The sequence below is a fragment of the Formica exsecta genome, unplaced genomic scaffold (genome assembly GCF_003651465.1).
Source record: "Formica exsecta isolate Colony F162 unplaced genomic scaffold, ASM365146v1 scaffold4, whole genome shotgun sequence".
Lineage (NCBI taxonomy): Eukaryota > Metazoa > Arthropoda > Insecta > Hymenoptera > Formicidae > Formica > Formica exsecta.
The window spans coordinates 1,379,170-1,402,551 of record NW_021851238.1 but is presented as its reverse complement, the minus strand read 5'-3'; the positions used below and the strand labels follow the sequence as shown (position 1 = coordinate 1,402,551).

The following is a 23,382-nucleotide window of genomic DNA, read 5'->3' as shown; positions in this document are numbered from 1 at the left end:
AAAAAAAAAATATTGAAAAATAAAAAAATGGTAGCGTCTAAAAAAAAATTTTATTTTTCACCAAAAAATTGGTTAGTTTTGTAAGTCGCAAAATTTGAATTTTGCAAATATCGATTTAATTCTAGTTCATACGATAACCACACTCATACAGATTAAGAATCTTTTTGGTTTTTTTATTTCATATGACTACAACGGCTGCAATCATGTCCACCATGAACAACAATTTTTTTTTAGGCATCCTGGTTGGACTACCATAACTCCGAAACAAACAAATATTTTTATTTGAAAAAATTTCAGGATATATTTGAAATGTTACTTAATAAACGTGGAAAGTTTGGAATTAATAAGTTTTATACTTTTTTTTTTTTAAATTCCCCAAAATCGCCTTTTTTTCAGAGCGTCAAACTAGAAAGACCCTTTAATTAGAGAATTTGATATTATGTTTTTCTAAAAATAACGTGAGATGTGTAAATAATAATCGCAGAAAAGCAGAAATGATAACGAACGCGATTATACGAGCTATCGGTTTTCAGGTCAATGTTCTGCGATAGTTATGAATGTCGCTTTACATACTTGCTATGTATTCACCGACAACACTTGATGTGATCCAATAATAAAATAAACCATTATTAAAGATACTATCGCTAATAATAATACCGTTCAGAGAATTAAGAATGCGATAGGCGCGATTTTCTTAGCTATCGGTCGGCGATCGCGACCTATTTATTAATACCCTTCGATATACCGGTGCTCGGTGTTTTCTCCGGTTCCAACAATGAATGTACACACACACGCGTCGCGTAACACGTAACGAGACCGTTTAATGAGAAACCTCATTTTCTCACGTTACAGATAGTATCGTCTCGCGCGCCTTCTCCTCTGACGTTTCAGCGTTCATTCAGATCTTCGCGCGCCGTTCATGCGAGTTGCCGGTGTCGAAGTTCTTTGAGAAACACAGATATCGTATATCTAGGCAATGTAGTTTCGAGTAAACTAAAGAAAAAATGTACAATGTTATCACACTAATAGATGAAAACGATTTTATTCGGAAATATAAAAAATTATTCATTTTAATGTACTCGAATCATATTGTATTGTTAAAAGTAATTATGTTTTTAAAAATAAAATTGTGTATATCAACCGAGGGAATCTATGTATATTACGCATAAAATTTTAAACTTGGCTAAATATAGCCACACTTGTTCAATTTATTTCTTGGGAAGGTATACACACACAGAAAAATATTATTCTATTGCTAAGTAAAATGATTACTCAGTTTACTTTACTTCTTTTAAATAACAGTTATCTTTAACAAAGAACATTTTCTTAATAATAGTCCTAAAATAGACTTGTCACAAATTTTAGAAAAACTCATTATCATGTACTCAAAAAAAAATAAATATTTTCTTTTGAAGAATATTATAAAATTTTATCGATGAAGTCAGATATGGTTAATCCAATGTAAAAAAATGTATTAGATGAGAAAAATTTAATGTATTTCTTTCAATTATATAATTTAATATTCTTGATTGAAGTATTAAATTTACTAGGATTCAGAATACATTTTGAATAAATTTGATGCTTATGATGAACTTATGATAGATTTGCGGATATATGAACTTTTGAAATACTTGAAACAAGTAATATTTACTTGTATATAGTATGTATTTTTCTGTGTGCGAGAACGAGGAAGGCACTTTGAACAATTTTTACATTAAAATATGAGATTGGATTAGACCTATTGGGGATACCACTTTAAAAAAAATGCACTGTGTTATCTACCGCAAGGTGGTTTATTTGCACATTGTTTGCAATAATTAACAATGTAATTGTTTGCAATAATTAACGATTATAAAATGTAATTATTAATTGCATTATGATAGATTTGCGCACGGAAAAAAAAATTAGCTGCCGTAGCTAAAAACTGCGTGTGGTAACTAGATTTCAGTCGTAATATATGGATAGCGAACATCTTAGCTGTGACACCTATTTATTAGGTGCAACAGCAAACATCTTAACTGTGATACCTATTTATTAAGTGCAACAGCAAACCGTTTTGCTGCAGTTTAGAAATTTATTTTGCAAACCATGATTAGCTATGGTAGCGAAAAATTTTTTTTCCGTGCGGATATATGAACTTTTGAAATACTTGAAACAAGTAATATTTACTTGTATATAGTATATATTTTTCTGTGTGCACATTATATCACGAGCTCGTTGCTTTTTTTAGGAAAAAAAGCAACGAGCGTTTGATTTACATCAATTTGCTCCTCGGGCCTTAAAACCATCGCGATACGGACGGGTCGCGTGGTTTTAGGAGGGGAAAAAAAAAAATTCATCCCGCTTCCCGGAATCGGTTGCGTCACAAACACACCGCGATCGGCCTCTATTACGCTTAGCCCATTACCGCACACGTGCGCGGGCATTTATCGCCGACGTATAGATTAACATCGTCTAGCGGTTAGACCGCCATCGTTCGCATATAAAAAGGGACATCGAGCCGTGTATTAAACCGCTCGCAAAAAAAAAAAAAAAAAAAAAAAAAAAAAAACGAACAAAGTCCCCGTCCATTGAAACACCGTACCAATTGCGATTGATTAACGTGCGCGGTTCCGACGTTAATTACGTTCGGAGATCTTGATTAAAATGGCTTTTATTTAACCCGAATAAAGTAACACGAGTAATCTCGGTCTTCGTTTCACGCCTCGTTATAAGGTAATTTACAACAATATAAGGGCACAACTTTGCGAAATTTTTTTGCGGCAACGCACTGTTCGAGCTGATCTCGATGATTATTATATTTATATTTTTTTTTTCGAGAGAGAGAGAGTACGAAATCCTGTTCCTCGCTCGTTACATAAGGACTTTATAATATAAAAAAAAAAGTTAACAGTATTGAAAATTGTTTACCTTGTTCGCAATCACATTTCGCTTTTATGATTGAGCTAAGCGGAATAATTAATAGAACTTGCCGGCAGGCACGCTTAGCTGTCTATTAAAACGCGATATTACCTTCGAGGAATTTAAAGTGAAGTCATATTTTCTATAGAACGAGAAATGACGTTCGCATTGTATTGCATAATTAAAGCTATTCTCTATTATAATCATATAATAAAAAAAACGCGAGTTTAGAATTTACATCCATGTCTAGTGAAAATGCTCGAGCGGCAGCGAATCGTCTAGTTGATCGCGGCCGAGAAAGTGCATTAATAATTCTGACCAACGGGGCTGGCTCTCGGCCTTTTTGCACGCTCGTCGAACTTTTGTCGAGTCCCTCGACAACACGCGTGTACGGTAAACTCCTTATCTTTCTCAAAGGCGGCCCGAAACGTGACACAAATAGAGATTCGTGACACACATATACACATATACACACACATTTGTATTCAAGCGAACGAAAAGGATGATCCTAAATATCTCTGGAGAAAATATCGAAAATTTTTTAAATTTCTAGAGATAAAGAGAGAGAGAGAGAGAGAGAGAGACAGAGATTTTAGGTTTTAAAATTTAGTTCTGGCACTTGACAATTTTCCTTTATCTAAAAAGAGAAACTTATTTATGCGATTCCCCTCTACATTATAATTGCGTTGTTACAAGAAAGACGACTTATTCCGGCGTTCACTTCGAAACTGGATATTGCGCCGTGCGATTCTTTTCGAAATAACGCGACTCTCCGCTTACATCCTTGTCTAACAACACTATTTCTCACCGTACGTAGCCGCGGGCGCGGAACAATCGGACTCGCATACATATATATATATATATACATACACGCATAGTCTATGCAACTATACGATTACGACGCCGAGCGTTCGTCGTTTATCTCACATCGCCTTTGTCGCGCACTGCGAAAATTCCTTCGGCGAACTGCGATCGACGACGGTCAAAATCATCGCACTGTCATGAAGTATCGCGTGTCAGGAGGCATTGATTGCGCGAATATACGATACGGCCCGCGATAACGACGCATCTCTCGCACGCACTTCGTTAAGTCCTGCGCGAGGTAAACACACGAGACCTCGCTTACGCGAGATGATCGAACAGGGAAGTCGGTAATAATGACAATCCTGACGAGAGGGAAAAAAATGAAGCGATATATCTCTCTGATGACAGAGCAATTCCACGATCATAGGAGAGCGCACTTTACGAAGAGCATCGCGTTTTCGTCATCACGAGAAGCGATCGGTTGTCGCGTGTTTCTAACAGCATATCGAAATCACTGATCTCACCGAGATTACAGACAAGAGAAATCGATCCTCGCACGTGACACAAAGAGAGAGAGAAAAAAAAAGCGCAGGAAAAAAGCACACGATCGATGATCGCGACGACACTCGCTCTGTGAGGCTACCTATAATACAACGCGTCTCTCACGTTGCTAAACGCCGACTCGTTTACTCTCGGTCGGACTCCCGAGAGTAAGCGCTTATGCGCGGAACGCGAGTAAAGCCGCCGAGCTAAAGGAGGGGGTCCCACAACGGACCTTCCCCTATCGTTGGTGCCCCGTCCGCTGGAAGGGGCCAAAGGCCGTAGGGACGAACGAGGAGGCGCGGGGCCTGCCTTGCCGCCACCGATTCCGGAAAATCAATGCCAGTGATGCTATTGTCAAGTGTGTCATCGGGGACAATGGTACAGTCGCGAAAATGCACTTTTAGCGAGGTCGGCTTGTGCGATTTTAGTCATTCTTCAGTGACACATGTCATCGCATGTCGCGTACGAAGATTGTAAATTTTTGCGAAAGTTTTATATTTGAAGTTGTATCCGGTTTATAAATATTTTTCGCAATTCAATTTTTATAACTTTTCTATGTTTTATTACATATTAATTTTTAAATCTTTTGTATATTTTATTATCTTTTTCTCGATTTGTTTATTTCTCTCTTCGATATTCCTGTTTACGTATGCATATGACAAAAAAATCTTACGTCAAGTCTATTCGCGGTTGCATTCAAATCATAATTAAAGATTGTCAATTATGTACATTTTTTTCCCGCGGTAGGAAACTTTGATTACATCTCGCATGCTAATACGAGATGATTATTTCGTTACGTTTTATGCAAATGTAAAGCATTGTTACGTTACATCGTCCGCTCGAAAGGGACCCAAGCTCAATCAGCAAAAAAGATCGAACAATCGAATTGTCCCGTTAATAATTACGAACTAATTGGTGCACGGAGATAATTAACGCCGATCTCGCCCGGCAAGGAAGGCTGAAAGTCGGCGATGTCGCAATCGAGAAATGCACACGCGAGATGAATTAAGCTTTCTGTCTTCGTCGGATTGCATTCACGCGCGCGAAGGTGTGAGAGCTGCATCTGCAGAACGTCGGTGCTTTCCATCGTGTATTAACGCCCGAGATGAGATCGGCCGAGTTTCACCGTCGAGAACATAAAAGATGCCGTGCAATCGAGATCGGGCATTGACTAATCGATTTATTCAGCCGCCCCGAAGACCCGAAAATGTCATTTACCGATTTCCATATGTGACAGGAGGGGTCCGAAGATGAATTCAACACAAAGGCAATGACAGATCCGAAAATTCTTTACCCCTTTCATTCATTCTGAGAAATTATAATTTATTTGAATTATATATTTAATTAAAATAACAATAATAATGATGAAATAATAAACATATATAAGAAAAGGAACATATAACATATCTAATATATGCGCCGAATATACAGGGTGCGGCATTTATAGTGATGCGGGCATATTTTTCGGAAACGAAGTGAGATATCAAAAAAACATTGACCTCACCTTGAAAAGACTACTTAAGGTCAAATCCATATTTTTATCATGTAGCCCCCTCGAAATCATGCAACTTTTGTCTGAAACATTTTTTGATATCTCACTTCGTTTTCGAAAATTATGCCCGCGTCACTATAAATGCCGCACCCTGTATACGTACTTTTTTACTGAATAATAATACAGTTTTCAAAATCTTAAAATATTATTTTTAGGATCTCTGCGTGAATCTCTTTAACTGGTCCTGCATATAAAAGAATACCGCTCCGCGAGACGATTTCGAAAGGACGACAAATTGTTGTCCGCGATGTGTGTGTATGTATGTGTGTATGTATAGAAACAGGTGAGTGATTGATGCGGTCGGATTCAATTTGCGCCAGTTTTAAGACTGGCGGTCCGGTCGCGGCAGAAGCGATCGAGAGAGAACGGAAAAAGAAAGAGAGGAAAGATAAATGTGGACCGCGAAATAAAAGGATCGCCTCGTAATAAACAAGAAAGGATGTCGTGTCGAAATATGCCGCCCTCGTAAATCTGTCGTTAAGTCCACTCTCGCGTGTTTTAGATTGAAAACACGTGACCATATTTCGCAAGGTTCGTACAAAATTTCGGCGGATTTACGATCGACATTACTTCTGCAAGAATTTCGATCGATGCAAAGTAATAGAAACATTTAAATGAACTTATGAAATACTTGAAACAAGTAATATTTACTTGTATATAGTATGTATTTCTCTGTGTGTAATAAAAGTTACGGAGTTTTAGCGAATTAACTTTGATTCGCATCGTGATCAATTCCAGTAGCTCGAAAGGATCGATCCTAGGTAAAAGTTGCAATCGAAACGCGTTTCCGCGGGAAGCAAGTGATAAATTATCATCGACGGAGGTATCGCGCAATCCGTAATTAACGCACGACGCGATGCATTAAGGCATAATTAAGCGCGAGATATACTTTGTGACGGCCGGATTAAACGGAAATCGATACAATAATTATAATGTTCAATTCTAACGATCGATAAAATTGCGTTATTACGCGGGAAATATAACTCATATATGTATTTCACCCCGTTTCAGAAATGTATTACGTGCCTGTTTAATTATACTTTAAAGAAAATAAAATAAATTTACCGAGTTTATACATAAACTAACATTTAACTCGAGCTAAACTTAATATTTTCAGTTTTTAAAATTGATAAAATAATAGCTCTAAGTGTAAAATAATATATATAATATGTAACTGTTTCGGAAAAGGAAATCTGTGCCGGATCCCGGTTGTACAGTTTAGGGTCAGGCGACGCTGAATAGTCCGACCACTTGGCGCGGATCTAAAATACCGGAAGTGCATATGAACGGCCTCGATTCGCCGTGACTATGCAGATTTCCACGATGCAATATTCCATGCTTCGCGATATTTCGCGGTAAATTATTTCAAATGTCGGTGGGCAAAGTTGGCAAAAACCGGGTCAACGGAATCGCGGGCAGTTTCCCCGCGACCGCAGGTATCATCTTTTTTTCCTCTCTTTCTCTTTCTGTCTCTGCAATTACGCTTGCATTCGCATGCAAGATGGAAGCGGTATCGATAATTACACCCGACGGTATAATTAACGTATATATATATATACGGACTTGCGACGGCGTGGGCTGAAGGATGTGTCTTATGTCTTCTTTTCTTTCACGAGGCTCGCTTCCGATGCGATGACCGCCTCCTTAGAAATTCAACGTGGACGTGCCTGTTACGGAAGAACGGGGAAGGAGTTAGAAAATACAGCGAAGGAGGTTTCCATACAGCGGGCAACTCTCGTATTTCCCGAGCATCGAGAATCACCGGTCGGTGTCCTTGGTGAAAGCGAGTTAGCAATTTAATTCGTTGCTAATTAACGCGCGCCCGCGAATTCGCAATTCCGAGACGTGAGAGAGATAAACTTTACGATATAAGAATTAACTGTGGAACATCACGTGGCAAATCAAAGATCTCCAAATTTTTAGAAAACATGTTACGAAATTTTCAGGCTCTATTTTCTTTTAAAAAAAAAAAATCTATTTTATAAATTCCATTTTTTTTAAATATTTAAATAATAATTTGAGAGAGAAAGAGAAATTTTGTTTTTTCAAGACTTTGTGTGCATAAGAGCCTCTCCAAGTGAAAAGAAAATGAGAATCTGACAGTCTGACTTTGACATATAATCGAAAGAGAAATGACACACAATTGAAGCTACGGTGTCCTCCGAGCGGGACTCAGAGCAATTCTCAGGATTAACTTTTGAAATATCATGCTCGAAGGTCAATTTAAGACGAGCAATCAAACGACCCGGCCACTCGCAAAACAGGATCATTACGGACACCATTATCGGTGAAAATAAGCCGGCGCTTGAATTCCGCTTTTTGCGCTTCGCATTGCAAAAAGAACGAGACATATAATTGGTCGCTAAACTAGATACTCTCCCGGCGGCCTTCTTGTTGAGCAAAGAAATAATGATGCTCGAAAATACGAAGAAAATTGGCAGCATTCATCGTGCATCAAAGACGACAGTGGTTTGAAAAATTATCGCCAATTAAATAAAGACGGATTTAGTCCAAGATTCGCGATAGATCTTCGTTGATTAACCGCTTCGTTTCGCAAAAAGAAATAAATTTAACGTCTTATTCCGACGTCGAGTGTGTCGCGATCTTCGCTTTGCTTCTTTTCCCGATTTTAACTCATAAAGGCAAATTATGGTCAAATTAAACCTGTCATCGATTTACGATGGATATAATCTTGGTGAAAGTTCGTAAACCTCGTTCGCGAATTAAATTCGCGATTTTTCATATCATCTTAAAACAAATGTCTCGAAATATGCAATGACTGAAATAAATATTTTTAAAATTTTGCACGCAAAGATAATTTACGAATCATCCTAAAGATGCTTTTGAGCAAGACAGAAATTAGAGCAGATGCTTGATTAAGATCAGGTAAGAACTTCGAGAAAAACAAGACACAGTTCGATTCGGAAGATGAATGAAAAACAAACACGAGGGAGAAACTGGCGATCGATAATAGATTTTCTGTGTCTTGCTGAGATCATCAGTATCGGAAAATGTGAGTGTCGATATCCCTTGCTGTTAGAGAGACAACGTTAAGAAGAATCGCCCACACATGGCTTTTGCCTGGCCGGCATCAAGAAGGCAGGCGATAACAGGCCTCGCCGTTACATAATAGCGTACACATGCGTTTATCGAGCGCGAGGCGTCATGTGTCAGATTAAGCACACAATTATTATATCATACAGTAATTTATCCCTTTTCATTCAGAAGAGACAGCGTAGAAATTTTCCAAACGCCTTAAATTTTTGATCACCCAGTAATCTAACATGCTCAATTTACTGTGTTATCGCGACGATATTGTGCGAAGAATTATCAAATAAAGTATATTTATATATTAACGCGAATTGTTAGGATTAATAATCTTTCAATTATTTACCTTAATATTACAGCATAAAATCTATCTAATTGTAATTTTACTTTCCATGAAAACAAAAACATTTGAACATTGAAGTCTTTATCGCAGATAATTGTCACGCGGGATCCATAATTATTTCTTAATAAGAAAATATATTTTTAGAATTCTCTAATAGCTCGTTTTATTGACCCACGGCTATGGAAAGGTTAACAGGGCAGCGGTCAAAGAACGCGGTGCGACGAAAGGGCAGCAGCCGGGCGTTATTCCGTGTTTTTCATATCTGATCGATGCGCGCAGCCTGGAATCGTGCGCCGAGCTGCGAAGATAAATCTGCGTGTTTGCCACCCTACCTTTCACTTGACCACGTGAGCATGCATCTCGCTGCCCTCGGGGTAAGGTCGCGTAATAAGGCGTCAGTTTAAGAGCGAGCGCGGGTGGACGGCGGTGTGAATTCACCATGTGTCATGGGGGGAGAGATAGTTCCTACAAGTACGCGGCGCGAATCATCCCCGCGCGAGGATTAAGATATTATAATTAAAGTCTCTTATTACATACACAAACAATCTAAGACGTAATAATTTAATAAGGTATCTATATTCACATCTTGTAAAAAAATTCCTTCATCTTTCAGGTATTTTTGTTCAAAATTCCAGGTAAAGAGAATATTTTAAAGATTTTTTGGTGCAATTTCCTAAGATAAGTTTTTTTTTATTTTACGTGTTTTCTAATGCTTTTCACTTATACGAAGGAAACACACAAAGCCACTTAAGTTTCAAGTGATAGATTTACAAATGTATTAAAAAAAAGCTTTCGTTAATATAAAAATTTTTAACATGCATAACATTTTTATTTTTAATCATTAAAAATTAAAGTAAGAATATATATTGCATATTAAATATTTTGTTAAAACATTGAACACACGTATATATAAACAAATTGGCAGATTACCTACTGCTTACAGTATAAGAGCGAAATTATCAAAGAGAGAATATAAAAAAAAAATTCTGTGAATCCCAATAAAATTTCATGAGAATTCCCTGATTTCTCCAGGTACAAAAAGACTGCCTGTGAATTCTAGGTTTCCCATGTTTTTCCAGGGAGTAGACACCCTGTTTAAATCTAATATAAAGCTTAGCGATTTCTTTTTCGATTTGAAGATCAATTCGTAGCGATTCGTAACATCCATATCCGAATCGTAAATTAGAATCGTATATTAGAATTTAAATATACACTGTGTACGCGTGTGGAAGATTGCCAAAGAGTTGTCAATTTGTTTCACAAAATATATCGTATCCTACACGGTGGGGCGACATTTATTAATCGTCGTGCGTTGATTTTATTCACAAGAGAGTGGAGATCTTTTTACTTTTCTAAGATGCAAATCAAGGAGCGCTGGCGCGTTCCGGAGAAATCGCGTAGTATGTGCCTGTGAACCTCTAGCACAATCCCCGCTGCACGCGGGGTCACGGGGAAAGAGAGAGCGAAAACGAGACTTATGCAAATTTTTGCTCGCTCGCCAGGTTCGCGTAACCTTTCCGTGTCGCATAACTTCATCGTGCGAAGATACCGTCGTCACGATGACGATTTTAGTCGACGTATTCGCGTCACTGAAAGTCCACTGAGGTGTGCGCTATGAAAAAATATTCATTCCGCGATTCTCATTCGCATTCGTAGAACGCGATTTCAGTCGTCGAAACACGGCGAACAACCGTCACGCATAGTTATGTCATGACATCAAAGTATGTGCAAATTATAAAAAAAAAAGAAAAAAAGAATTGAAAATTGAATTTATGCGAAACAGTTAAGTAAAGGTTTATGCATGAATGAATATATGTTATGCATGAATGAAGATACATATCAATGTATAACACGTGTTGATCGAAGATTAATTCCTCGCAATCGTATTATTTTCTCATTACGAGAGTAATTCTCAAACTTTTTTTATATTAAATAATTTTAATTAAGTTACATGTTTTTAATTGACATGCAAGATGGAGATTAAAGAATTTAATTTCAATTAATATTTTAAGATTTCATAATTTTAAAAATATATAAAATGTTACTGGCAAGAGAAGCTTTAGAATATTCATGGATGGCTCTAATAACGCCTGAGATTGATCCCCCGGACTTTGCTATGACCGGAAGTTCGAATGTCCATGAAGGGGATGCACGACGCTTCGCGGAAGATCGCTATTAGCGCTTCACGGCTATTTTGAGTTCTATTAATATCTCTGAAATCAAGCGAAGCGCCGTGGCTTCTTCTGCCAAGCCCATGTATGATCTAATCGTGACCGATGTGTATTCACAGGGTGTAGCAAAAGAAATGGACTTAAAGATGCGCGTATCTTCGATTCTAGATCTGACAATAAGAGAGAAAAAAAGAGAGAGGGAGAGTAGATAGTGAAAAAACTTTCATAGTATAAATTTATTAAAAATTCTATTAAATTTTAACCGCTACTTTCGCCAGAGATGACGAATTGCCTCACGTTAACTGACAGTAATTATTTAATGAGCTTCTTTACTTGTGACATTTATGTCACAAACAGCAGTCTTTAATTTATTTGATTTATAAGGATAATTAATAACTTTCCAACAATGAAAACTATCTGGCCTGTCGCAAAATTATCGTGCATAGCGTGGTGATTAATGACGGCAACTAATAATCACATGGCGCGAAGAAGGAATAAATCGCGGAACTCCGGTGAACCTATGAAAAGTTAAAGATACGAACGCGAAGATGAATTGTGAAGTATTATCTTTCTTTGTGTGCGATCTTAACATTTTATGCCGCGATCGATTACGCAAACAGAATGTGCCACGGTGTAGACGAATCTTTGCTGTTGGTCGGTGCGGATTTTTATATCAATCGCGAGGCGAGGGAAGCTAAGTATACTATTGCCGACGCGATATGTAATATTTGCGACCGAAATTTGAACACCCGACGAACCGAGCAATTACAAGGCCGTCCGTTTTCAAGCGGGACCGTCTTAGCTTCGGTGTGAGTTACAGGCGTGGCGCTTGAAACAATATACCGCCGATATGTATTGCACGCGGTGCCTATCGCGACGACGCGATTCTATCTCGCTTCGTATGCAATATTATGTAATATCCCCGACGCATGCAGATAACGCGAATTAGCGATCTCATTGTATCGCTCGTTCAAGGAAACGAAGCTTACGCGAAACGGAATGCGCGGCTTTACTCTAGCGCATAAATTTCACGCGTGTTAAGTTAACTCCCAAACATTCGCAAAAATTAAATTTCTGTAGGTATATCATTTGATTGGGCATTGTTTGCAGAAATTCAAAAATGGCAAACATGTGCAAACAATGTGCAATCAAATGATAATAGAAATTTAATTTTCTCCAATGTTGGAGGCTTAACTTAATACGGGTATTAATTACCATACTTTTAGTATCGTCGCTAATTTTCCATTTCTTTACCGGAAGAGGAGATAAAAATACCGATTTGAAGGGAGATATCGAAGTGTCGTTAAATCCAAGTCGTTCACGCAATATATTGATCACATATACCGATGTGGAAAACCGGCGAGTATTCTCGTCACATCGTGGAACATACGGTCCTTGATAAATATTCATGATGTATACATGTAACGTTTAAGTTGCGAGAGAGGTGAGATGAGGTAGAGCGAGCGGGGTAAGAGGAATCTTCCTGGCATGCGAAGGCAAAAATCGCGCCACATGATAGACTCCGTGGCTGCGCGATGGCAGCACGATACAAGCTGCTCTCGCGTGCGTTGAATAACGATATAGGCCCGGGGGTGACATGCGCGTGGCACTCGCGCCGTTTTTTATCACCATCGAGCTTTTAAATTAAGCGATATCCTGCGGCGCCAGAAAATTTAATCGGTTCACTCACCGTCAGATGACATTGCTAAAGGTAGGAGATCGCCGGCTGCCTTCAGTTGATCGAACTTTTCTATTAACAGGAGCATTCTGTAAGCAGAAAAAAAAAGAGTTTACATAATGTTACGATCATAGATTTGACTACAATAAATGTCGCTTACTTTTGACAAAGATATCATCCTATGATCACCCTATCTCTCGAACGAGCGTGTAAACCTGACGCGAGAACTATTGTTTATATTCTTATACTTATTTGATAGCCAACTTATCTGTACAAACTAACATTTTTATATTTTTTATTTTATCTTTTTGTGAAAGTGATTTTTTTAAATAAATTAATGAAATTATTGTTGTTACAATGACATCAAATATGCAACATTATTCTGATAATTTTTAATTAGATACACAATACAAAAAAATATATATATTGTGTCTAACTAAAAATTATTCGAATAATATCTCTTTTTTAATGTCATTTCAGCTATAAAAATCTCATTAATTTATTTAAAAAAAAGTTATTTTCAAAAAAATAAAATAGAAAATATATCAATTCTTATTCTTATTATGATTCATATTTGTGAATTATTATAAGCCCGAAAGAAATAAGAGAAATTTCGAAACTTTTTAGTTAGCTTATCTTGCTCACTCTCTACTCGGTCTTGGCAAGTTCCTAACATAGCTTTTGAGCCCAGAAAAATAAGCGATTTCACGAGATACACTTTTACGTCACTAGTGACCTCTGATCTGTTGTCATATAAGCCGAATTTATTATAACGCGTTACATTAATCGGTTGATATAAAGTGAGAAGAAGCCTTTCACGAGCGATTGAATAACGATTAGAAAATATGCCATGAAATTCTCGCAGACTGAAAGCCGAAAAGAGAATTCGCTTTCACTGGCCATTTCACTTACTTGGCTTGCGGCACATTGTGCTTTCGTTGCAAATCGACACGTAATCTTTCGCCTACATGCCGATAAATGTCCGCCAGCGTGTTCAAAGCGGTCTCCCGAACCTTTTCCGAAGGATCAGACAACAACTTGACAATGCTCGGGATCACACCTGATAGAGCCATCTCATCTGCTCCATGTCTGAAAAAATTCAAACGTTCCATACATTCCAAAGACCTTCTATCATTTTACACATAATGTTCATTTTTTAAATAAATGCAAACTTGCCACTTACTCATTCAACGTTGTCGTCAACAAAATCAGAGCTTCCTCTCGTAATTTTGCATTTTTGTGATTAAAAGCTGGACGAAGTCTATCAAGAAGATTTTGGGGCGACATACATCCCTTCTCCATGATCTTTAGAAGCACCAACTGCGCCTTTTCTCTAGTGGCATCTTTACTGTCACCTGCAATAGATGCAAATTTAATCGTTAGTTTCCGTATGCATGACAATAATATGAGATTTGAAAGCGAAGAAAGGAGGAGAGATATATTGTCGAATCGCGCGTATGTGTGCAACTTATTCTCAACATCAGCTTCGCGGGAGAGCTGAAAGCGATCGGCGGACCGGTTCTCGACAAATATGGTGTACATCTGTCATAGACTTCAACCTCATTAAAGACATTTAAACTTCATTCCGTTCTATTTGAAACTCATTTAGTGATTAACTGATGATTCATTCAATACGCAGCGAAACTCGTTTCTCAGATAAAAGTTTTCAAATAGTATAGTTTTCTAATTAAAAACTTGACATCAAATCTCATCACTATTATTTTCGTATCACAAGTACTTCAAGTTATAAGCAAAAATATAAGCTTTCATCAGTATCGATTATTATAAGCTGCAAAATTTTCGATTGTCATAAATAATAATAGGAATTTCCTAAGCGCTGATATTGTTTATTGCCGATTTCTTCTCGAAGGTTATTTATAAGACAAATGAATGGAACAAATACGTTCCGCACTCACCTAGCCTATCTATAGTCGGCTGAATGATGGTGGAAATGTAAGGTTTGAAATCGTGACCCATCCGATCCGCGAGATACGTCAGGATCTCTAAACCGTTTTGAACAACCTGTAAAAAAAGAGAAACACATATGTGTCGTTTGAATTTATGACGCATATCGGCGACGATTATAGTGGTGGCAATGATTGTCCTCCTTCGGCAAAATCGCATCGTCGCTTTTTTCGCGTTGATGTGCATCAAGGCGATCGAGGTCTACCGGATAATTTAGCAAATACAGAGAAGGTGTTCATTCCGGAGGGCTCCATTACGAGCTATATTAATTAACACTTCCAACTACGGCGAAAAAGATTGGCTAATAATAGAAGTGCCTTGATGCAATCGATTCCTGTTACCAATATCTCGCAGCACATTCTTCGCATTTCGATTATATAATAAAAATTATTTTTAATATTTTATTATAATATTGGTATTTATCTTATATTATATATATTCTATTTAAACATTTTATTTTATACATATTAAAAATATTATTTTTTGTAAAATATTTAATAAAAGCAGCGAAAAAAGCACTGAATAAAGAAAAGAAGATATTATTAAAAAAATTAACTATTTTTTGACAATACGATGTACTTTGTCTCTCTCTCTCTCTCTCTCTCTCTCTCTCTCTCTTTCTTTACATCATAATATTGACCATAATGTAGAAAAGATAAGAATTTAAGGATAGAGAGAAAAAGAGCAAGCCTAAGAGATTGCAGAATTGCCGCGTAATGTTGACATCTCCAACTCGGGTGATGCATATCGATCCAAAGCTCCTTTTGAAGTCAGAAATCGCACCCTCACACGGTTCGTTGCCCTTTATTCGTAATTACACTTCACCTGCGAGCCCTGCGAGACGTCAGATGTAAAATGCACTCGTGATTACGACACAGACAAATAGAATGTTTTTTTTTTAATTAAGGAAATGTGCAATTAACTAACCAGAAAATCTCTAATTGCATTTGCTTAAGTTCAAGTTTTATGACTGTTAAACGCGCACATGAGATTGCATGATAATTACGGTGAAAGTTGTAATTAAATAACGCAAGCCATTAAGATGAACGGTAACAGGGCGATTAATATTCTATAATATTTAACATATTACAATTCGTATTTACATAAAAAGAATATTTATGAACGTTGACAATTTAAATCTTACATTAAGCGATTTATGTACTAGCGTCGCAAGCTGCAAAAGCGTCCCAATATAGTGCGACGTTTAAATACAGTTAACGAAGTGCTATACATAGATGTATAAAACCTATTTTCGAGCCCCGGGGTAAACGTTCTCTCAGGGCTATCGTATAGTTGTGACATCATTGCTCAGTACCGAGAGTTTTTGCCTTCCTCTTTGGCTCTTTGCTGGCCTCTGCGTCATTATCTTTTCAGACAGAAATATATGCGCTTCTAAAATCTATCTATAATCGTATCAAGATATTATATAAACAAGTCCATCGTACTTGTACCTACATTGCATCGCAAAACATAAACAACTCGATAAAGTATTATCATTGGACGCATCTGTCGGTATCAAATTGCATTATTTATTTAGTAAAATAATAACATGATTGCACAAGACTTATAAAAATTTGTATTGTTTAATAAAAATATTGTGTTAAAAAAATTCATTATTAGACAATATTATTATTAATTATTAATATTATTATTATAGATAATAAAAATTCGAGAAAAATTATTTTTCAGTCTGATCCGCAAATTTTCTCTACATCTTTAAATATACAGCAAAAATTTTTATCAAGTCACTACAATTTTTTTGCAATTTTTATACAAGCTGGGTAAAGATAAATGACAAGTTAATATTTTTGAAAAACATTTATAATATGAGAAGATGTATGCAATGTTGTAATATTTTAGAGCATATACTTTTCAAATATATTTACTTTTTTCTTTCGACAATGCAATCGTTTTTCTTATCTATGACTTTGATTAATGCTGAATGTCTTAATCTTGCTGTATTCGTCTTAATATGAACTGCAATTACGCGTATTAATTATACAGGGTGGCCCCGAACGTTTCAGCCAGACTTTGAGATCTTATAAGAAATTTAATTCTGAACAAAAAATTTCCTATAAACATGGGTCGAAAAATGCTTCCTTAAGAAGTTATCGCTCAAAAACCTCTGATGCAAAGGAAGAGCAAAAGGTGAAAAAAATGAACAAAAAATTTCCTATAAACATGGGTTGAGAAATGCTTTCTTGAAAAGTTATTGCTCAAAAACCTCTGATGCAAAAGAAGAGCAAAAGGTGAAAAGAAAATAAAATAAAAAGAAAATGAAACAATAAATTTCTTGAAAAAACGATAAAAATAAAAATTTTTTTCTTTTTTATAAAAATAAAATAAATTTTTTTAAACTGATCTAACGCATCTAACAATAAGTAACAAAAGCACCTTTTGTACGTTTGAAACTGGTTATATCAAAATCTATGGAACGTACAACAATCATTTTGATCTCATTTGAAAGATAATTTAATTTTCTACAACTTTTGTTTCGGTACTTTTTGTTAAAAGACGCACATTTTCCATGATATTTGGAAAAATGTGTAAAATAATCACAATTTCAGAGGTTTTTGAGCGATAACTTCTTAAGAAAGCATTTGTCGACCCATGTTTACCGGAAATTTCTTGTTCAGAATTAAATTTCCTATAAGATCTCAAAGTCTGGCTGGAACGTTCGGGGCCACCCTGTATATATACAGTTTTATGTAAAGAACTTATTGCCCTTAAAATTCTCTTGGCGGTTTTACGTAGAAAAAATATATATTCAAAAAGGCTATCTTTGAAAACAATTTAATTTTGTCTAATAATAATCATCAATATTTTTGAAAATTAGTTTTTCATCACGCGTCTCGCTCTGTGTAGTGAACAAAGTGCAATGAAAGCCACAATAGTGGCGAAAAGATTACACAGAAACAACGCGCGAGAAAGGGTCAAGCGTAACGTACATGACACGACACGCACGCACGCACGCACGCGTGGGCGAGAGAGCTCCGGCTTTACTTGTCAAACTTGGGTGCACAGTCCGTTAAAACTGTTGTTAGAGCTACGTGGGAGGTTGCAGGTCTCCTTTATACGACCGCAGAAGTGCATCGCGTGCAGATTCACATCCGCGGGGCGCTACGTATAGTCGGCGGAAATAAGCCTGGGGGACGTTATTAAACGGACCGTTGAAAATTCGGGATACGCGTATTTTCGGGTACGTCAGATATATCGGGTATCAAATATGTCGCTGAACTTCTTGGCAATTTAACAGAGATGCGACAGGAAACGAGACGACAAATTTGCCGACGATTATGAAAGCGACTCGGATTACATAAGTTTCGTAAAATCAAGATGTTTGTTAAAATAATTAATATTTTTAAAGCATGAAAGAAGAAATATAAGAGAGAAAGAGAGGGTCTATTCTCAGACACAAAGGATATTAATTAAATCATTTTCATAATTCGTTACAATTAGAAAAATCAAGCAGTTGATTGTGCTCACGTCTGTGCCAGTTAGAAAATTATTTCTCGTTTTATAAAATCGAGCCCATTTTATTTTTTAAAGTTTCTTACTAACACACGCTGCGAGCGCGACGCGAAAGGCGAGAAAGAGAGAAATGCAAAATTTCACCGCGCCGAGAGTCGGTCGTCGTCGATTTGCAACGGACTATATTTGGCAGCCTCCATATTCCTCGGTTATCTCTTCCCCCTCGTGAGACAAACAAGCCTTAATGCGCGAGATAAAACGCGACTCGATAATCTCAGAGCATATTTCGTTCTCCTTTTGTTGCAACAATTTTGAGACAAAGCATCCAACACTAATTCCAAAAGTTATCTCGAGAAATAAGTATGTCCCTGATCCTTGAACGTAAACAAAATTTACGGAATTCTAAGAAATATTAGTATATCGGTTTTTCAATTCATGAGGTGGATGAATTATACGATATGTGGTATAGAAATGATTGAGATAAGTGGAAAGTTATCTCATAATAATCATGTATATCTCGGTTCTTGAAAAATAACGAATCGATTGAGAGCTGACGACATAGTCGGCCATGACATATACCTTCGCGTAAACATATCATAGACATATTTATACGTCTATGGAACATAACACGATTTTTCATTTTTCAATTACTCACGCACACATAAAAATGCTCGATTAGCATATTTTTTTTTCTTCTAATTGCCATATGCAGCATTGAAGAAGTGTATTTTACGCATGTAAGTGTAAAAATAATGTTATGTAAGAAAGATAAAACGTGCTGGAGCGCACTATATGTATGTAAAAAACATCGAGGTGAGGGTGATGTCATACTTTAAATCCTGAAAAGGAAACATCTCTGTGGCGTGGAAAAAAAAAAGCGAGTGAAACGCGACGACGAGGATCGCGGCGGTTCGATTCGCGTTTTGTCCCATGTCCTTGACATCGATACGATGTGCATTCGTGCCTTGCAAAAATGGTACAGCTATCATGTCGTAAGGAGAAACATTGTTAAATCTAATTATACTCGACGATTCACAGCCCGGCGACCATAATTCGACGACAAAGAGTATGTCTTACCGCGTGTGTCGTACCTCTATTTACCCATATTTTACGCTTCTGCGTAAAGTGTAGCGATATAAAAGCAACGCGTCTAATTCGTGTTCATTCATATCGATTATCAAGCGAAGTGAACGACGATCAAACAAAATATCTCTTAAAAAAAAAAAAAATTATATACACTGAGAAAAAAAACTTGTTAATTTGACTAAATTCATCCAACTAATTACTATTTCTTTGTATTTTTTTAATTGAAATATTTAAATATTTAAGTCAAATACGATAATTAAAGAAATACAAAGAAATAGTAATTAGTTGGACGAATTTAGTCAAGTTAACAATTTTTTTTTTCTCAGTGTAGAATATTTTTATTGAAAGGAGGAAAAAATATTTTATCAAGTACTTTAAACAAGTCTTTTGTGCAAATATTTTGCAAATTATACGAAATGATAATAAAAGACTAGAATTGTGGTCTGGCATGATAGATGTAAAAAAAATCAAAAGAACACAATGAAAGTTTAACGATAAAGCTGTTTAATCATTTCTTTTATTTCGTTTTAAGAAATTGAAATAGAAAGATGTCTCGCGTTAATTAATTCGAGAATAATTCGTAAAGGAAGTCTCGGATTGCTTGCCAAAATGAATCAGAGCATTTGTCGAAGATTAAGGGCGGCCTGTATTCTACGTGGCAAACGGCGTATATTCATCAAGAAACGACCGATTGAGAAAGACCGGAAAGACGCTTTTTTTAGTAAAACATTTCCTATTCTTCCAAGTGATACAATGGATCGTTGTGAGTAACGGACAGCTGAAAGGCCGCTTTTAACGCATTCTCGGATATAATCTCATTTCGTTCTCATTTCTCTGCGTTGCCCTGCCCCGAAGGTGAAAACGCGTGTGACACTTGCGGTTTAACATCGGCTTCAACAAGTGGTTTCGGATAATCACGTAGATGATTTTCACGTTCAGAATGATTTTTATATAAAATTTTTAATGCAGCAATTAAACGCGACACGCGCTTCCGCTGCCCATATTTCGCACGTTTTACTGACGTTCGAATCGCCAGTGCGTTCAGTGCGAATTGAATGACGCATTGTGAGGAGTGAAGAATGAAAGCCATTCGCGAATTGAGTGGAAACTACACACGCAAAGTAAGTTTTATGATCGTAAAAATATATTTTTACATATGAAAAAATATGTCAAACTTGTAATTAATACAAATTTTTAAAAGAATTGAAAAGAAATCTATCCCCAAAGGAAGCAACTGGCAAATTCTGAGGATTGCGAATCTTTATATATTAGAATTAAAATGATGCGAAACTTTATCCCCAAACGCACATTTTACGGAGATTATGAAAACGTAGAAAGGAATTATAGGTACATACATAGAGGAAACAGAAAGATGACTCGTACGATAATAAAAAGTCACGCTAAAAATAGCAATGAACGCTCGAATGTATTGATATGTACAAATCTATGTGTGCGATTTGGTTTGCGCATGTATAACATACATAAATAAAATACCAAGCATCAGAAATCATGCATAATGCAAAGGTCTCTCAATTTTGGCTGAAACTCTGGATTCGATTAATTATTTATTATGTCGCAGAGGGACTTTCGTACACATTCCTGTAACTAACACGACCGGAAAGAGAGAGTGACGTAAGACGATCTATCCGATGTGCTTCGGCTAGTGACAGTTATTTAAGAAAAATCGAACGTGAGTATATCGATTACACGGGGATCACGAGTCGCGGTAATTTGATAATCGGATGAAAGACGAGCAAAATTCCTAAATAGGTATTGTGCAATCTTGAAGTAGAAATATAGAAAGTATAATAGTTATCAAGAAAAGAAAAATATATTATTACAAAAAATTCGAATAAGAATCGAACAATGTAGCAATTTTTTATCATTTTAGCAATAGATATCAATTTGTTCATTAATCGCTTTATCAAGACAACTCTTGGAGGTAACAGATCTACAAGTGTAACATCGCGCGATGAATCATTCGTTACCGCCCAAACGACGAGAATAATTTCTTACTTCTACTTCTCTTCAAACAGATTTTGCCACACGATATAGTAGATCTTTCAACATTTCAGCCAATAATAAGCTCGTAAACAAATCATCGCGTCTGTGTAACTATATCTCGTTGAACTGATTGCGATTCTTTTATAATCTTGAATAATTTTGAAATATTTTGATACAATTGCATTTTGCAATTTTAACAATAAAATTTTATTTTATATATAATCGTAATTTAAATTTATTATTCAAAGAGAAATGTGTGAAAATTTTTCCGCCATCGAAAAGGATTGTATACAGAACATAAAGTTTATCAACAAAATCTCATAAAATCAAATCTGTTGACTTTACCTGATGGTTTAAATCCCGCATTAAAGTTTCGACTCGCTCTCGATACTCCATTAAACTGTCACTCGAATATCTGTTATGCATTTCTCTCGAAGGGCTCAAGAACTCGCGTCGGCCGTACTTGCTCGGCCATTACCGGAGGACATTTAGCGACTTAATGGCACTGACTAAAACGACATCCCTGCGTCGATCTTTGCGATACGTTAGCAAAGGACACTTTACGTACATGGCGTGAAAGTTTTTTCCCTTATTCGCAACTTGAACCGAACTCCGCGATTCTTCGTCGAGCGAAATGCATCGCGAAAGATGCAGAGTAAATCTTGGATTTTCGATTTTTCCTCAGGAATATCATTACAATATTGTCATTCATTTGATTTCTAAGATTAAGAATCAAAATAAACATGGGGAAAATTATGTCAACTAATTACAAAATATGTAAACAAACATCGTGTTCCTAATTCGAGATTACATCTTTTACAATCGTAAATGTACACACAGAAAAATATTATTCTATTGCTAAGTAAAATGATTACTCAGTTTACTTTACTTCTTTCATTTATTTGCCTCACTTTTTTATTTTTGTAGATACGATTGAAATTTATTCTCTTGTATATTTATAAACGTTTACAGACGAAATAAATGCAGTCGAAATCGATACATTCAGACGCAGGGAATAAAAATGAAATAAAGACCCGCCATGTGTTGATAAACATCCTGCTTCGTCCCAGTATTTTTACGAAACTACGCGCTGTTTTAGAATTCGTAAAAAAGAGCGGCGCGTGTTTATTAACATATATTACCCATGTTTCGGAGCAGTACTTTAATTTATCATTTGTAATGCGTTAAATCTCATTATTCTTTTATCACGCGTTGCGCAATATTAACTATTATGATGAAACTGTACTGTGAGCTCCCATAATCACAAATCAGCGATATGTTTGCGACTCTCGGATATTGTTTACACGCGTTAATTTGCGGCGTGCACTTAAATTCAAACGCGTGACGATACGACATTGATCTCTTGTATACATCGAGAATAAGCAGATGACTATTATAATTTTCCCGCGAAGAAACAGAGCTGCATCCAGCGCTGAATCCTATCTCGCGTATCAGATCGCGGTGCATCTTTAAATCTTTAAACAGCACCGCGTATGTTTCGAATAAACACATACGCTCTGTATACCTAGTGTTAAATATCTCGTAGCGAGAACAACCAATATCGTGACTTGGGGGAAAAAAAAAAGAGACATTAGATCTTGTCTTGAGCCATAAAAAAAATACCTTGAAAAAAATAACTACAAATAATAATAATAAGTCTATGCGAGCAAAAATATGTATTATTTTTTTTTAGAGAATAAAAATTCGTTATATAATTATCAAAAATATCTTTAATATAAATGAGTGATGTTAATAAATAGTCAACTGTTGATGTTAATCAGACTTATTTATATTAAAAATATTTTTATTATAATTA

The 23,382-nt window shown here is 36.3% G+C and overlaps 1 protein-coding gene across 7 annotated transcripts in view; it reads right to left on the bottom strand.

Moving 5' to 3' along the window:
- LOC115239878 (CLIP-associating protein 1) overlaps positions 1 to 23,382 on the bottom strand; it is a 38,909-nt gene that overhangs the window by 13,134 nt on the left and 2,393 nt on the right. For 4 of the 7 annotated variants that reach the window (XM_029814688.1, XM_029814689.1, XM_029814691.1 and 1 more), the window contains exons 2-5: positions 14,957 to 15,062; positions 14,224 to 14,395; positions 13,953 to 14,129; positions 13,053 to 13,129 (exon numbers count right to left, since the gene is read on the bottom strand). In XM_029814688.1, the coding sequence (XP_029670548.1) occupies positions 13,053 to 13,129; positions 13,953 to 14,129; positions 14,224 to 14,395; positions 14,957 to 15,062 (532 nt within the window). Of the gene's footprint in view, positions 1 to 3,709; positions 4,384 to 13,052; positions 13,130 to 13,952; positions 14,130 to 14,223; positions 14,396 to 14,956; positions 15,063 to 23,382 lie in introns of those variants that run through there. The other 3 variants (XM_029814692.1, XM_029814693.1, XM_029814694.1) reach the window with 3 other exon arrangements.